This window comes from Carassius gibelio, chromosome B19, assembly GCF_023724105.1.
Source record: "Carassius gibelio isolate Cgi1373 ecotype wild population from Czech Republic chromosome B19, carGib1.2-hapl.c, whole genome shotgun sequence".
NCBI lineage: Eukaryota > Metazoa > Chordata > Actinopteri > Cypriniformes > Cyprinidae > Carassius > Carassius gibelio.
Window position 1 is genome coordinate 29,523,981 of NC_068414.1, and position 17,311 is coordinate 29,541,291.

Below are 17,311 nucleotides of genomic sequence, written 5' to 3' on the forward strand. Positions count from 1 at the left end.
TCTGAAAATAGTACCTTGGCACCTCGGAGTGTCTCCAGGAGGGTGGTAAGGGTGCACTGCTTCTGCACGTCCACGCCAGCGCCTCGTGCTTGGTACACTGTGGAAAGATGGCTGAGAGAGATGAAGCACCTCTGTAGAGGCTAAATGACCCATGAAGCAATGAACCGGCTTCTTGTCGCATTATATTTCTGCAACCAGTGATTTATAAAAAGTAAACGAGTCAGTCTGACCTCTATTGTGATTTCTGGGTGGTTATACAATTCATGACATTGTAACATTCAGCCTGCATCCAGCAAAAAGGAGCCAAAAGATCAAATGTCTGCCAAGACTATATTAAAACCAGACTATGTCCAGACATTGAGTCAAGGGTTGATGACAATCAGTCGCTTTAATTCATAAGAAAATGTCAACTGTTTGCCCCCCTAATCTGAATCATTTAACAAAAAAAATAAACATGAAAAAGGAGTAAATGACATTTTATATGTAAATAAAAAAATGACAAAATATTTATTATAAATTATACACACTTTCACTGAAAGGTTTGGGGTTGGTAAGATTTATTTTTTTGAAATTATATTTTGAAATATTTTTATATATTTTTGAAATTATATTTTATCATATATATATATATATATATATATATATATATATATACACACACACACACACACACACAAATAGAAAACCATTATTTTAAATTGTAATAATATTTAACACATTTACTGTGTTTATGGCATCTTCATCAAATAAATGCAACCTTGGTGAGCGCAAGTTCTTAAAAAAGTTTTACTGACCCCAAACTTGTTTTATAGTGTAGAATAAACATATATATTTATTTATACGAAGCATTTTATATAATATATACATAGAGAGTTGGAAAATCTCAGTAAGTGAGGACCACAAGGTCATTTTTACTGCAAAACAACTTTATTTCAACTGACCGCAGAGTGTTTTACAGAGGAGCATTTGTACTTAAATAGAGGTGCTGGAAAGCACAGCTGTTTGCTCATACAAAATTAAAAATAGAACATATCTTACACTATCTACACACTCCACTTCGTGCGGAGTGGCATTTAACAAGGATTGTCAGAAATCCATTTGCACACTTTAAAGTCCGAGAGGAGTTGCATTTTTGCATGCAATCACTGAGGTACAGACACGTGACAGCAGGCAAACGTTGACTGTGTTGAATGTTTCTGTCAGGGATGTGTCCTAATATGTCCCTCTCTGTATTGCAATATTCTCCATCTCAAGTTTTTCCAAGGCCTGAAATATTACCAGCCATTCACGTCACATCTTCAACTCAACATAAGACTTTTTTTCAGGCGCTTATGTTTTATTGATACCAACTGACCAATCAGCAGCTCTGAACATGATTTGGTCATAAAGACGCCCGCTTTATACTCACGCTGCTAAGCCCTCAAAACTGTGCAAACAATAAATTACATCAACAAAGAAAGATTAAGAGATGTTATAGGGTTTTTGCAGAGCTATATGAACGCATAAAGGCAGCTATAAAAGTATTTCAAAACAATTCTGCTCAGTCAAACTTTATCAGAACATCTGAATCAATCACACCTCATAGGAAAGGTACACACACGGACAGCAAACTAAACACATCTACTGCTTCACTCATAAACACAGACAACTGAAGCTTGTGTTCCAGACACCCATCATGCTAATCATGTTAAACACACATGATATGTTAAAATATGCCATTATATTAGCCAATTATCCATCCTTTTTCCTACAACTTAAAGCAATTGTTTGTCAAGTTTTTTTTACCTTGAAATATCCATTCCAAAATCATTCTGATGGTTCACTGACTTCTTATAAGGTGAATAGCTTCTGTTTCTTTCCCGAAAGAAGTTTTGAAGTGAGCGGGTACGAAATTCTGCAGACTGCTTTACAGCAGTAACAAATGCAATAGAACAGCTATCCGCTGTAATTATGACTGTGTTTTACACTTAACTATAGAGGGCTCTAAAGTCACAAAAATGCATAAAAATAACTATAGTTGCTTTTTTTTTCTTTCTTTACAAATGTGTAATGAATAAATCATAAATATACTAAGTTAAAATTAATTGATATACTCAAATACAAAACATTTTGTCAAAACAATATTAGACGTCTATGGCTGCGTTCAGAATGGAATACTATGCCTTCTATATACTATGCATTACGCTCAACGTTTTATTTTGTATTTATTCAGAACAATTTGAAATTGTATGTGTTATGTAACAGTTTTCAAATGTAGTCACATGACATCAAATTGCAAGTTTTTGATTTTTTATGCAATTTTGTGGTTATCATCAGGGTTAGCCTACTCCATAAATGATTTTCTTACTTAGCATTCAGTATTTAGAAAAAGTATCTAAACTGTCTTAAATCAAGATACATCAACTTGGGAAGCAAAATAATATAAGATCTAGTTTTTTCTAAAATAATAATAATAATAATTAATTAATAAATAAAATAAAAAGAAGTACTTTTATGCTTAAAAAGACAAATATCTGTCAATGGACTAAGAAAAACCAACTTGACTTATTTTCCCTTTGAATTTGAAAGTTTTTATTTTATTATTTCTCGTCTCGTTTTAAGCTTAATCTCACTTAATTTTGATCCAAATTTCAGAAAATAAGACTTAATAGCTTGTATGTAGATACTCATGTCACCCCCATTTGAACACAGACATTAAAGTGCACTATCCAAACATATATTTATAATAAAATATATTTTTTAATACGATTTTGAAGTACCATTTCCATTGTAAGGCAATGTCTAATTTTAAAAATCTGAGGGGGCTGGTGACAGTTAAGAATGCTTAGATATTTGTTCTGGAAAACAAGTAAAAAATGCTAAATAACAGTTATAGCAGTATAGCAGTTTATACAAAAATTGTTTAAATAACATGGTAAAATGTCTTACTATACAGTTTAGAACTGAATAGTTCAGTAATGAGTTTCCAAATGAATCAATTACAAAGCAAATACATGATATTAATAATCAACAAAAAGTGATTATTTTTTCGACTCCATACATAATGCATCGATACATGAGGCCTGCATAATTCTACAGACACAATCCATTTCCTTTGACAGAAGCAGGTTTCACACTCGTTCACAGTACACTGGTGCCCTCTGCAGTGCTGGTCTGGTACTGATAGTGAACTTTTAGTTGCATAAGATTGGAAATAAGAAAGCCATTACATCCAACACCCTCATCAATAACGTCTGAATGTTTTTCACAGTATCAAATGGAAAATCAGTCTTTTCAGGAGTAGTCTTGTTCAGACTTCATGTTTCAGTGCTGAGAAGTCTGACAAGCAAAAACACATGATATAAAAAAAGTCATAAACAAAAGTTGCTTTGCATAAAAACTATATGCAATTAAAAAGTCCTAAAGCTGAAGAGATATGGAATACTTTGGCTTAAATAAACATTACGTCAATGACAGCGGAACAATAAAGCAAAAGGAATCAATTCCCATGATCCTGTGTTTCAGTGCCTTCAGACGTCACTTGTTTCATTAAACCAACAATCATATTATTCACTTTGACACAACAGCCATACATGAATGGACTGTTGATAGGCAAACAAGTATTAGGAATATGCTCTTTTGTAATACAGTAATAAACAGGTGAAGTTTGGCATCAGTCTTAAAGAGATTGGATGGCTATTAAAAGGCGAAACATTGAAACGCCCCTTTTGAGTTTTAGAAATGGCTCACATGCTCTGAAAAAAGTAAATAATACTTAAAAATAATAATTCAATCAGATGCATACCAAATGCAACGAAGCGAAGCATATATATAATGCATTTTATAGGTATTCAATTTTTTTTATAATGCCTTAAAAATGCGGCTGTAATTGATTACTAAATAATTTTAATACATTAGTATACTCCTATTTATAGTTATAGTTTAAACATAAAGCAGCATGACATCAAATAAAGCATTAAATTACATTTTCTGTGAAAAACTGAATTATCATTTAAAGGTTTTATTATGATGCGTTTTTAACAAAAATTCAGTGCAGAAATGTTTGCATCCATTTTTCCATACACTACATTAAACAATTTAATAGTAGTTTGTCCAAATCCCTAACCATATATATTTATACCAATAATAACAGTGATTCTTGCCTCTGCATATTTATGAATACCTTCATGATGCATTATATATACACATAGTGCTACCAAATAAAAACTATTTAATTCTTTGCAAAAATTTACATTTGAATTTAAATAGAATTTTCCAAAAAGGTAAAATGGTTCTTGAACTATTAGGTTATTAATGGCATTAAAATTCATGGTGTTTATAAGAAGGAAATGGTAAAACAAGGAAAGTTTTGTCAATAATAAAGCTAGTTGAAGCAGTGAGGCATCCTAAATCACACCGCTGTCATCACATTCCACACATTTCACCATTCAAAACCTTTTCCAGTAAGGAATTGTTCCCCCAAAAATGAAAATGTACACAGGTTCAGTCCATTCAAGATCTAGATGAGTTTGTTTCTTCATCATTACAGATTTAGCCAGCCTAACAAACTGGTCTCTCTTGTGTTTTAAGGCCTGAGGTTTAAGTCCCCATATTTGAGCAGGGAGAGTATTGCCACAGTAATGCTGGATAAAAAAGGATTATACATGAAGACATTAAATACTGTGTACAAGAACAAGATCAGATTTGAATGTTTCCATGACATAATCGCAGTTGATGGATTCCACAGGACAATACGTTGTAGGCCATAGTGACTTTCTAAATATACTTGTCCTCTTTGCTTTAAAACTGACATTTGATTACATACCACAGTTAAAATTCATATTAATGTTCCATTATGTGTTACCATATTAAAAGGCGTTTTTCCATTATGGATACCTTTATATTGGTTAAAAGAGACCAGATTACATCTTAACCTCCTTGAATTAATGTCCATATTGCATCCCAGCATACCTTCTACAGATCTTACACCTTTTCAAAATGCAGAAAGTGCAAAGTGGAAGAAGAAAACGGCTGGACCAGAGGGAAAGATCTATATTAATACAAACAGGAATGTTTATCAGAGCAGAATTAGAGTGTGTTAGAGGACAGACAGACACACTGAAAGTCAAATTATTGGAGGATGTTTTCGAATGCATCCATCTTGGCGTTACAGCCCAGCTCCGGCTCCAAAACCACCCGGTTTACATAAAGCTGAAGCGATCCATGTGCAAAAACAATACAAATGTTCAACAAAGACAAACAGACATCCGAAGATTCATCTCAATCCTCCATCGAGGCAGTTGGCACGTTGATTGAGTCATTGGCCTATAATGCTATTTTTGCTTCTTGAAATGGTAAAATCTCCAAGACTGCCATTCCAGAGGGTTTCATATAGTTGTCCATTTGCCATTAGTGATTTTTAAAGCTAATTGTTTTGTACCGCAGGACAAACCTCTGTGGTTTAACCCCACTCACCTCAACCCCGGCTCTTTTGCTGGTCAACTGGCTGTTTTGTGTCAGTCAATGATGCTTTCAGTCCATTTAAAGAGTGGCCAAGATCCGTGAGAATGAGATGATGACGCTGAAAGCGGTCTGGCCCACCCCAAACACCAGAGCTTCGAGAGGAGCCATGTCCTTCCCTGCCAATCGGTACACACCTGCCACTGCTGCACCTGAGACAGGGGACATCAACATTCACATAAAACTGTAGACAAACATTGATGTTGGCTTGAGAAACCCTAGTCTGAAATGTTAAGCTTAAAGATAGACAGATAGGCAGTTAGATATATAGATAGTGTATCATGTTTGTTTGTTCTGAGGATTTAAAAAAGAACATCTAAGGGCAAAGTTAATAATTAAATGACATATAAACTACAAGAGACCTTCAGGTCTACTAAGCCACGAAAAAGAAATGTGTAAATGATAAAACCTTCCTTTGGGAAATCACATCTGAAATGTTTTTGAGACTGTGGCTGTTGCAAAGTCAACATCAGTTTTGCAGTCTTAAGAGTTAAAAAGTTAAATTAAGACACCAAATTTTTTCCACTGAATTTCTGCTTTTAAAAAAAGGCAAATATCTTGTAAATATTGATTCTCAGACTAATTCAAAATTCAGTCTAGCAAAGAAAACAGCAGCAGAAACCAGACTAATTAGATTAGTCATAATTTAGCTTCTCATATATTAATAAACTCATGGTTGTTTCAATAAATGTTCTAGGATGGGGAGATCTACATAAAATTAAAGAAAATGAAATATGATCAGTTTAATTTAAATCTTGGAAGAATGAAGGTGCTCTCAAGGTCCTGTTTGGGAGCCTTACTAATAAACAATAAAAGACTTCTCTAGACTGGATAGCACTTTTATCTATCTATCTATCTATCTATCTATCTATCTATCTATCTATCTATCTATCTATCTTTCTCTCTCTCTTCAAAATCCATATTAATAATAAAGCAGGCCACTGGGAATGGGCACTACAATGTGCGGCTATGTATAAATGGAGTCAAACTCCATTTGTGTGTCTGACTTGAGAACAGCTAATAGCTAGTTCACTGACACCCTTTCAATTGTCCTTAAAACATCTTTAACATATTGCATTATAAAGATGCACCAAAATTTTGACAGCCAAACAAATATATTTAATTTTCGGTTTCGGACAACATAGTTCTTAAATCATTGACAGAAACAGTAACATTAAATTGAAATTAACAGAGAGAAAATGGCGCAAATCAAAAGAGCCATAAGACCTGAGCATGCATCAGTCTTTGCTTTCCTCTTTCTCTGCAGAAGTCCATACTGCCAAAACTCTGTACTTCCATGAAAAGATCAACAGTTCTCCAGACACACGTAATCTCTTCAAAATATTAAATTCTCTCCTCTGTCCCCCTCCACCACCTCCCACCACTTCTATATCAGCTGATGATTTCACAGCATTCTTCACAGACAAAACCAGAACCAGCAGTGGTCAATTCTCAGCCCCACACACAGGACTCCAAACCAAACACACCCACTGCTAAAACTCCCATCTTCTCATTCTGTCCCCTCACAGAGGCAGAAGTATCAAAATGTCTCTCTCCAGCCATCCTACAACATGCCCTCTGGACCCAATCCCCTCACACCTTCCCCAAGCAATATCTCCTACACTTTTACCAGCTCTCACACACATGATCAACACATCTCTGCTCACAGGCACCTTCCTCACTGCATTCAAGCAGGCTCGGGTAACCCCACTGCTCAAAAAAACCTACATTAAACACTTCACCTACAGATGGTTACAGACCATGTCTGTTTTTATTCTGCTGGATCTATCTGCTGCTTTCTGCCCTCTCATCACTGGGCATCACAGGGATTTAACTTCGCTGGTTTGAATCCTATCTCACTGGTAGGTATTTCAGGATGGCTTGGGCAGGGGAGGAGTCCAAAGCACATCAACTGGTCACTGGGGTTCCTCAGGGATCAGTTCTTGGACCACCCCTTTTCTCCATATACACTACATCATACAGGCACATGGCTTCTCCTACCTTTGCTATTCTGATGACACACAGCTCTATCTTTCATTTCAAGCAGATGATCCGATGGTAGCTGCACGGATCTCATGCTGCCTGGTGGATATCTCGGCATCAGAACATCAGAACATCAGTATTGCACAACATCAGAAAGATCAGGCCCTTTCTAACGGAGTATGCTGTACAACTTCTTGTCCAGGCCCTTGTCATTTCTAGGCTAGACTACTGCAATGGTCTTCTGGCTGGACTTCCATCAAGCACAATCAAACATCTACAAATGATACAGAATGCAGCAGCACGACTGATCTTCAACGAGCCCATGTTACACCTCTCTTTATCTCCTTGCACTGGTTACTGGTGGCAGCTCGCATCAAGTTCAAGACATTGATGCTTGCATATAGAACGGCCACAGGCTCAGCACTCCTACATCCACTCACTACTACAGATATACTGTACATCCCCCTCCCTGAGATCCGCTAGTGAGCGATGCCTCGTGGTACCATCACAAAGAGTCTCAAAATCACTATCCAGAACATTCTCTTTCGCCATTCCTGGCTGGTGGAATGATCTTCCCAACTCTGTTTGGAATGCTGAATCCCTGACAATTTTCAAGTGTCAGCTGAAAACTTGTCTATTTCAAAGCTACTTGACTTCATCGTTAAAACAAAAAAAAAATTATCTTTATTTATTTCTTCTCTTTGAACAATGCCTAAAACATGGTATTACAAGCGCTTCCTGTGTCTGTTTGCATTTTTAAAAATAATGCTTAATGTATCTCCCAATTGACTAAATGACTAAATGTAAATGTGAAATCCTTAGTAACTGTCTAGAAATCTCCCAGAACTCAAAAGCATCATGCACAAGCAAACACAACTCAGTTTTACTTCAGAAAAAGTGCTTTCAGAATTAAGCAAATAAATGAAGTAATGTAACAAACAAGCTTTTTAAAACTATGCATTAATGAATCATGCACAAAACAACCAGGGACATTTAATAATATCAATGTTATATTAGGTTTAAGAACATGCACACTTATTTCTAAAATAGCTTAGACCACAAAAGCTGATAAGAAAAGCAGAAGTGAGCAAGTACTGACTTGTGATGACCCCGCCGGTGAGAGAGGCCAGGAACCCCACGCTGATGAGCACCACTGTGATGAGCCGTCCTCTCTTATGACGCTGTAGAGTCACACACATCAGCAGACCCACGGCACCGTGAACGAACAGAGACGAAAATAGACACCACAGGAAGACCCAGTACCACATTTCTGCAGACAGAACACACAGACACAGAAAGAGATTAGAAAAACCGATTAGAAAGTTAGCTGGTTTCCAAAAATGCACATGAGCAGCATTTCTTTTAGGAAGCTTATTCATGAATATGTCAGCTGCGTGTTTCATTCAGCAAGTGGCAGCCAGTTAAATATTGGGTAAAACAGTTATTACTGATGATTCACACTGGAAATAGATCGTAAAACACAGCAGAGATACAGCACACTGCAAATGTAATATGGTAGAGAACAATTTTGAACCAAATCATGCATAGTTATGATTTTCTGTGTCACTGCCACATAAACTAATAACAAAATACAAGACACATTCTGGTTTCTTGTTTGTTCTTATTTCTTTAAAAAAAAAAAAAAAATGTTCTGCTTTCATGAGTGAAGAGGAACTGTTTTTTGCGGAACTGCTGCTAAAGGAACACTAATGGCTCGTTTCCACCGAGTGATACAGGTCAGTACAGTACAGTACAGTACAATAGGGTATGATTGGGACCAAACACCCTGGTCCAGCTTGTGTTTCCACCGACAACAGTACCCTTAGACTTGCGATAAAGCGTGACTATAAGCACAACTCTGCCTCTTTTTGTGAAATGTCCGTTTTAATGTACAATAATAAAATATAAGAGGCTTATATAAGAGGAAATAAAGACAAAAGCAAACAATTCCATAAAATATAGGCTAAACAGTAATTGCTGTACTACGGTGAAGTTTAATGTATATACACATACACATACACAAGTTAAACATAACTTTGTGCTCAGCCAAAGCGATATGACCAGGAACAAATAATAGATTCATGAGACTACCAATGCATGTTAATTCTACCCAATATGAATTGTATCTCATGTTTAATCTAATAAATAAAGAGCCGGCGGGAAATGTCGGAAGGACTAGCCGAGCTAAGGCTGCTCTATGCGTATACATTTATATAAGTATAAATGTACGCTACATTTCATGACAAAATAACAGTAATATTTTGACAATTACGCGGGTTTTGGGCAATGTCATATAATATTAAAATATAAATAACTGTATTTTTAAATACAGCACTAAATTATTGAACACTTTTTTTATAGTAAACTAGTAAAACTACACATTCTGAACAATGGTTTTGGGCAGTGTATTATCAGTTAGTTAGTATGCTGCACTCTAAGAAAATACAGTATCTGTTAAAATAGGGCACAATCTACTATGTTAATATGAAGGAATTTTCCATATTGATTTTTCACAGGTTGTTTACCTGCATTTTAAATTATGCTTTGCATTTTGTACAGGGTAACAATGGATAATGAAAAATGAAAAATGGATAACGGATTTTTTTTTACTGACAGAGTACTAACTGATCAACAACCACAGGTACAAGCTACTAACAAGGTCTATCATAAATTAACAAATCAAACATACAGTACTTGTACACTTCATATGTTAATTTATTAAATGCAACCTTTTTGTTACATCATATTAATTTTACTGAGAAACTAAGGTTTTACTGTATTTATACACTGTTTCACTGTATTTATAATCAAATAATGAAGCCTTGGTGAGCATAAGATACTTTCAAAAACATTAAAATGTTTTGCCAAAATCCCATTAGCAATGAAGGAATGAAATAGTATCATCTGTGAACAATCTTTTACTGCGTGTCATTTTCAGTCAAGCTGTAATTTAGTCCAATTATGCAAAAAGCATGAAAATATATGTCATTGTGTATGTTTAGGATACGCAGAATGCTGGAAATTAAATTAGCCTTGGCAAGACAAAAGAATCAGTCAGTCCAAAAAAATTGTCATTTTCTCATAATGCCATTAAACAATTTCACATGTGGTGCATATGATATATGTTGGCTAAAAAATACAAAAAAGACAGAATTCTGTATGGATATGCACTACTGAAACAAATAAAATAAAATAAATGCAAACTGTATTAAAGTCAACATGGCCAAATATGCCAGTATTTGAAGAAGTACTTCTGAGTCTTGAGTCAGAACACATCAGAACAGAGCAGAACACCACGTACTTAAAACAGTGAAGCTCAATAAATACTCTGTGTCTCACTGTCTCCAACCTCGCTTTCTCATAAACTGTCCATTCTACTTTCATTTACTCTCTCTTTCACACTCCATATACCTCTCTCCATCTACTGTACCATGAGCTTGGAGACTGTTATTATTTAAGTGTCTTGTCCACACAGCTCTGAGGGGAGTAAATGGGCAGTTTGGCTCCGCTGATAAGAATGAGTCGGCTCTGGAGCCTTCCAGAAGATTCCAGGACATGGACGAGCCTCGTACTGTAGCTCAACCACCAAACCGATCATCACACTGCTGTTGTCATGAATTCTGGGCAATGCAGCTCCACATAAATGAGAAATGCTTGAGAAACCACACGCTTAGGCAGAAATACTGCTGACAGCCGTAATTTAACATGTCAAAGTGAACGCGTCAAATAACAAACTGCATATTTGCACTTGCAACGCTATACAGTGCTGATTATAGCTTTTGTTTACCCTGAAGCATGAAGAGATGTTATGCCATTAGATCCTTAGGATCTGTACATTTGTAAATTAACACATTTATATTATATTTACAGTACATGTACATTATCTAGTACACACATCCATTGAAACATTTGGACTTTTTTCTTTTAAAGAAGACACCAAGACTGCAAACAGTAATATATAAAAAAAACAGTGAAATAGTGAAATATAATTAAAAATTACTGTTTATTTTTATTGTAATAATATTTGACTGTTTTACAGTAATTTTGATCAAATCAAAGCAACCTCACTCACCTATATATCACCTATGTCTCAGTAACCCAGACTAAACACTGACACACAGACACAATGCATTGATTAAGCTATAAACTGCCATTCACATGATAAGTGAGACATAACATCCAGACTGAGAGGCCTGTAAACCGTACATGCAGGCACACACACACACACACACCACTATAAACAGATCAACAATAGCAACACAGAGAGTCTTCCATTAAACTGTGTTATCAGTAAACTGAGGCAGACGGACACAAAAGCCTCAGAGCCACGCTGTGCCAGGAATGAGGTGGCACTGCCTACTGCAAAAAGCACGGATAGCACACAAATACTGGACAACAGACACTTCAGCACTGAGATGCAGGAAGACAGACATTTTAGAACAAATGGACTGGAAGAGAGACTGAGAAAGACTTTAGCGCAGAGGAGTAAAACTAAAGCACAGAGATCCAAGAACAGAGAGAATAGCATTGATGGAAATAATCCAATCAATGAATGTACTACTGACCCACATTACCAGCTACAGAGACACTTAGTCATTATTTCAACACTCACAGACTCACATTTTACTCACTAAAGGATATAGAGTAAGGATATTGGGGCTAAAGGCACACACTGATGCACATTGATTGATTTAACACGGATGGAGCAATCGCTTTGTTTAAAATTCGTATAAATGACAGTCTGGGGAAAAATTCTATAGTAATAATACAGTTGCAGCTATTGCAAAATATAGTACAGCTAAAGTAATATATGCATAATTTTTATCAAATTTATTTTTTTTCAATATATATATATATATATATATAGAATACAAGAAATATTGGATCTGATTTGTGCAGAATCAACTTCAAGGATCATCCAAATATTTTCACAGTTACACAACAACATAGACCATCAGGATATATTTGCAAGGTCATATTGTTGCAAAGAAAAAGGAGAGTTTAATGTAAAGCTTTCAGCATTTGAAAGGCCCCTTTATACACCCTGGGCGCTGGTTGTGTCAACAAAGCAGTTTCCGAGGTGACAAAAAAACTCTTTTGTCAGGCTGTCAACGGTCACAGTGAGAAACATTGTTCTCCAGCATCAGCATACAGTATAATGATGCACAGCACATGCAAACAGCTAAAACTCTTCTTCTAATTAAGCAAGCGAACGAGTAAACAAGCCTACTATCATAAAGCACTGTCTTACACTGTCTCACCACAATAAACAGGACGAATTTGAAAAACAAGATGCTAAATGAGATCACCAAATAAGAACACCACGGATCTTTACCAATAATATACTGTAGTTAAAACATTGTTTTCATGACAGTTTAAAGTTTCTAATGTACTTCTGCAAAGAAAACTAAGCCACTGATTATTGAGACATGCTATATTACTATTAGCAGTGTCTGGCAGATGACAAAACAACAATAAACCTACAGACTTACAATAGAGAAGAACTTAACAAAGAACCCATTTACACCCACAACCATTTGTAATAGCAAATCTTTCATTCGAATTTACATCAGAAATATTTATTCTTGTAATATACACTAACATGAAATAAATATTTAATTGCATTAAATTGATCAAATGTGACAGTAAAAACATTTATAATTTACAAAATATTTATTTTTCATATAAATATTGTTCTTCAGAATTTTGTATAATCCTGGAAAAAAGAGACATAGTCTCCACAAAAAGATATAACTGTCCTCAACACTGATAATAATAATAATAGTAATAATAATAATAATAATAATAATAATAATAATAATAATAATAATAAGTGAATCAGCATATTGGAATGATTTCTGAAGGATCATGTGACACAAAAGGCAGGAGAAATTATGCTGAAAATTCAGCAAAAATCAATTACACTTTATCATATATTAAAACAGAAAACTTTTATTTTAAATAGTAATAATATTTCACAATATTAGTGTTTTTACTGTATCAAATAAATGTAACCTTGGTTTGTAATTTAAAACTTTTGAATGGTAGTGTTTACAATATTTATTTAGTTGTAATACAACAACCTATTATTCGCTGCCTAATAATGATGTTTTGGCTTCATTAATTGTTGACCAGTTCATAATGTTGAACTCGCAGAAGTCAAATGAATCTCCTATTTTTGACCCAGACAAACTAAAGTTTCTAAGAGTGCACTATTCACCCAAAGGCACAAAAAACTGCTAAGTATGCAGAAGTCTGTCTCCTCCCTAAACAGCAGAAGGAAATGAAATGACTAAATAGGCATGTTGCACTGACCAAAACAGGAAACGCCATTAACTTTCCTCCCAAGTGGGAATTTGTCATAATCTGATCCATTCTCTTTGAGTCTCTGTGCTTCTGCACCTGTGCTGTTCCTTCACATCAGCACAAAGAGAGATGTCTATTGCATCAGAGTCATCTGAACACAGCTGTCTCATTATCTGTTCTGATGGGGGATTGAAGCCACAGCTGATGTGCAACCTCATCCTATCATTCTTCAGCCAAAATTGATATTCTGTCATTGTTTACTCACCCTTTAAGTTTTTCCAAACCCATATACAGTTGCACAAATAGATGCGTGGTACTTTTTTTGGTGCTTGACTGTCGTGAACTGGTTTTATTTAGAAAAGAGTTACAAAGAAAGAACTTCTTCAAAATGTATTTTTTGATGACACACACACACACACACACAAATAGCACACTGCTTTGGAATGGCATGATGGTGAGTAATAATGACAGAGGGGTTCGGTGGGGAGGGGTGAATTTCTTCATCAGTCCTCACATGCTACCTGTCCCGCAGTTGTCGCACAAGTTGCATCATGTGTTGCGTCATGCCAGATGTCCACGAAGTTGCAGAAATGATCATCTGGCCAAATCTCGGAAGTGAAAGGGCGTGTCATGTGCCTCACGTAACGTAAAACCGGCCTACCCTTGTTAAATGCTTCATGCTGACTTCCAACATCCACTTACTTGTGGTCTGGCTTTTATATTATATCAAATTGTTCACTGCAGTGTTTAGCCAGTGTTTCAGCGGTTCTTAACTCGTTTTGACCCACCCAGATTGTAAATCATATGACCCAACACAATACCAAATTTTTGTAAATACTATACTAGACATATATATATTGTGTGTGTGTGTGTGTGTTATACATATATACATTATACTATATGTCATAGAGAGAGAGAGAGAGAGAGAGAGAGAGCTTTTATATATATGTGTGTGTGTGTGTGTGTGTGTGCTCTTGTTTTTGTGACATATCAGGACACAACTGTGTATAATGACATGGGCATGACACAGGTATTACAAGGAGAGGGTGACTTATGAGGACATAACCCATGTCCCCATTTTTCAAAACACTTATAAATCATACAGAATGAGTTTTTTTGAGAAAGTAAAAGTGCACAAAGTTTCCTGTGTGTGAAGGTTAAGGTTAGGTGTAGGGTTGGTGTAGGGCGATAGAATATACAATTTGTACTGTATAAAAACCATTACGCCTATGTGATGTCCCCACTTTTCACAAAAACATGAGTGTGTATGTGTGTGTGAGAAAGAGAGAGAGTGTGTGTATGTATTGCGTTATATAGAGTATATATATAGAGAGAGAGACGTATCTGATAATAAGCAAATTAATCAATTTTTAATAACATCCATTTCATATATGCGCCATTGATTTCTAACACATTAAAAGAAAAAAAAACACTTTCATACAATTTCATAGAGTTGATCATACAATTATGGGTGCTGCTACCTTATCTACGTAAACCTCTAAAAAGGAAATGAACTAGTTTTGGTACTAAACTGCCCTATATGGGGCAGTTTTTCCATAGCAGGTTACACCCTTGACACTGAATAGATGTTTTTACACAGTGGTGTTGACTAACAGCCTGCTCGAAATCAAATATGACTGTATGTCACCAGTGTTGTGTAAAGATCAGAACAAGCACACAATCTACAAGGCAAAAGACTGTATAAAGCTGCACAAAAAAAGCCCATGAGCATGGTATCATGTGGAGACCAATATGGTGACGGCAATTACTAACGATTACTCCACTAAACAAGCAGAGAGCCGCCAGAAACGGTGCGACGACTCAAGATTAACTAAAGATTAATGAGTGGTACGATGCTTTTCAAAGCTTCACACTAGACTGGCATTAGTGCTCTACAGTCTAGACAAGCACGGCTTTTACTTCAAAGTACACAAAAACTGACACTTCACAGTCAGGTGCATGAGAAACTCTCGTTGCTTTGGACTCAACTACGACATCAATACTATAGTATTCATATAGTAAATATACTTAACCTTTTGAGTACTATAAATATCACAGTATATGAAAATGATTCACGATATCCATATCTTGATTCTGAATTATACCATATTAATGTTATTTATAAAAACTGCCACTCTTATACAACATCCTTATTGCAGTACTATAGTATCACCATGTTTTATGAATATGGTCCAAGGTAAAATCCTGTTTTGTCCACATTTACTATGGTAATAATATGTATTTTACATTACTGTGATGTAATCGATTAATATCATGCATTACTATAATAGGGTATATCAAAGTACCATGGTGCCATGAAAGAGATGTAGTTCACTGGCAAAACACACTTAAAATATAACACAACAGATATTGAGTATTGCATGCAATACTATACCTTAATACCAAAATATTAATATATTAACGTATGTTGTTTAATAAAAACTGCCACCCTTACAAAAAGTACTTTGGCATGTTGCCATGTTTTATGAACATGCTTCAAAGTAAAATTATGGTTATACTGTATATTTTAAAATACTATGATGTTAGTAGCACAACAGATGAATATGGTAGGGTAAGCTACAGTATATATCAAAGTACCACAGTATTGTTATTTTAAGGAACTGGAAATACACACTCAATATATAATATAATAATAATTAAGTATAATGCATGCAATACTAAACACTCTGCATTATTAATTTGCCATGTAAGCACACAGTGTGTTGTGAAGTGTGACCTTGTTCAGATGGGATGCTCGTGCGTCTGCCGGTGTTGAAGAGGCGTGTGCGCGCGGCAGGATGAGACACATGAACCCGTTTCACCGGGTCTTTCTCCTCGTGTGAACGTAGCCTACCTGTAAAGTGCTGTAGGGTCGGTACCGTGCCTTGGACCCACAGGCTGAGCACTTGCTGCACCGATAGATTAATGGAATAATCCTTATTCATGTTCGCGCTGGGCGGCTGGAGCGCGGCCCTCTTGCTCAGATATCTGACCGAGGACGGGGGACACATGGAGCCTCCTCACCGGTGCCGCTGCTCGCTGGAGGAGGACGGCGGAGCGGCGGTCCGTCTGATCAGCTGCAGCTCAGGGGCCATGATGGGTACGGCTGACACACACTTACACTTACACATACACACACACACTCTCTTTCTCACTCACTCGCTCACTCACTCACACACAGGCACACACACACACACACACGCCAATGCTTCTGCATGGCTCTTAAAGGCGCAGCGCTATTAAAGGGAGGTGAACGTCACATTCACATTACGATTAAATACAGCAGTTTATGAATGAATATCATATATTGAATTTGTTCTGTGTTAAATTTACAATTAGACAGAGAGAGCGTGCAATTCTAAATTCAATATATGCATGCTAGATAGATCCTATACAAATATAAATATATATTTGAAAGTCAATGTATAATATTACATTGTATAAATGTATATTTAAATGTCAGTAACATATTTAATGTTAAATAAATACTAAAACCTAATGATAAAAATATGTTTTAAATTAT

General features: G+C 35.8%; 1 protein-coding gene across 2 annotated transcripts; it reads right to left on the minus strand.

Annotated features, from left to right (window-relative positions):
• Positions 1-907: 907 nt before the first annotated feature.
• LOC127979655 (transmembrane protein 170B) lies at positions 908-17,002 on the minus strand. 2 transcript variants are annotated; one of them, XM_052585244.1, is made up of 3 exons: positions 16,526-17,002; positions 8,582-8,752; positions 908-5,651 (listed from the first exon to the last, which is right to left on the minus strand). In XM_052585244.1, exons 1-3 carry the CDS (start codon positions 16,797-16,799, stop codon positions 5,521-5,523), a joined length of 576 nt encoding a protein of 191 aa, XP_052441204.1. In that variant the 5' UTR covers positions 16,800-17,002; the 3' UTR covers positions 908-5,520. The 2 variants fall into 2 exon arrangements, with proteins under 2 accessions (XP_052441204.1, XP_052441205.1); XM_052585245.1 differs by having other exon boundaries at positions 16,643-16,996.
• Positions 17,003-17,311: the final 309 nt, after the last annotated feature.

What these genes read in the sequence shown, in the direction of transcription:
- LOC127979655 (XM_052585244.1), bottom strand. Translation starts at nt 16,799, where the DNA reads ATGTGTCCCCCGTCCTCGGTCAGATATCTGAGCAAGAGGGCCGCGCTC. An exon ending in GAGCATCCCATCTGAACAAG is followed by an intron (nt 8,753 to 16,525) that starts GTCACACTTCAC and finishes TTCTGTCTGCAG; the next exon opens with AAATGTGGTACTGGGTCTTC. An exon ending in CACCGGCGGGGTCATCACAA is followed by an intron (nt 5,652 to 8,581) that starts GTCAGTACTTGC and finishes CCCCTGTCTCAG; the next exon opens with GTGCAGCAGTGGCAGGTGTG.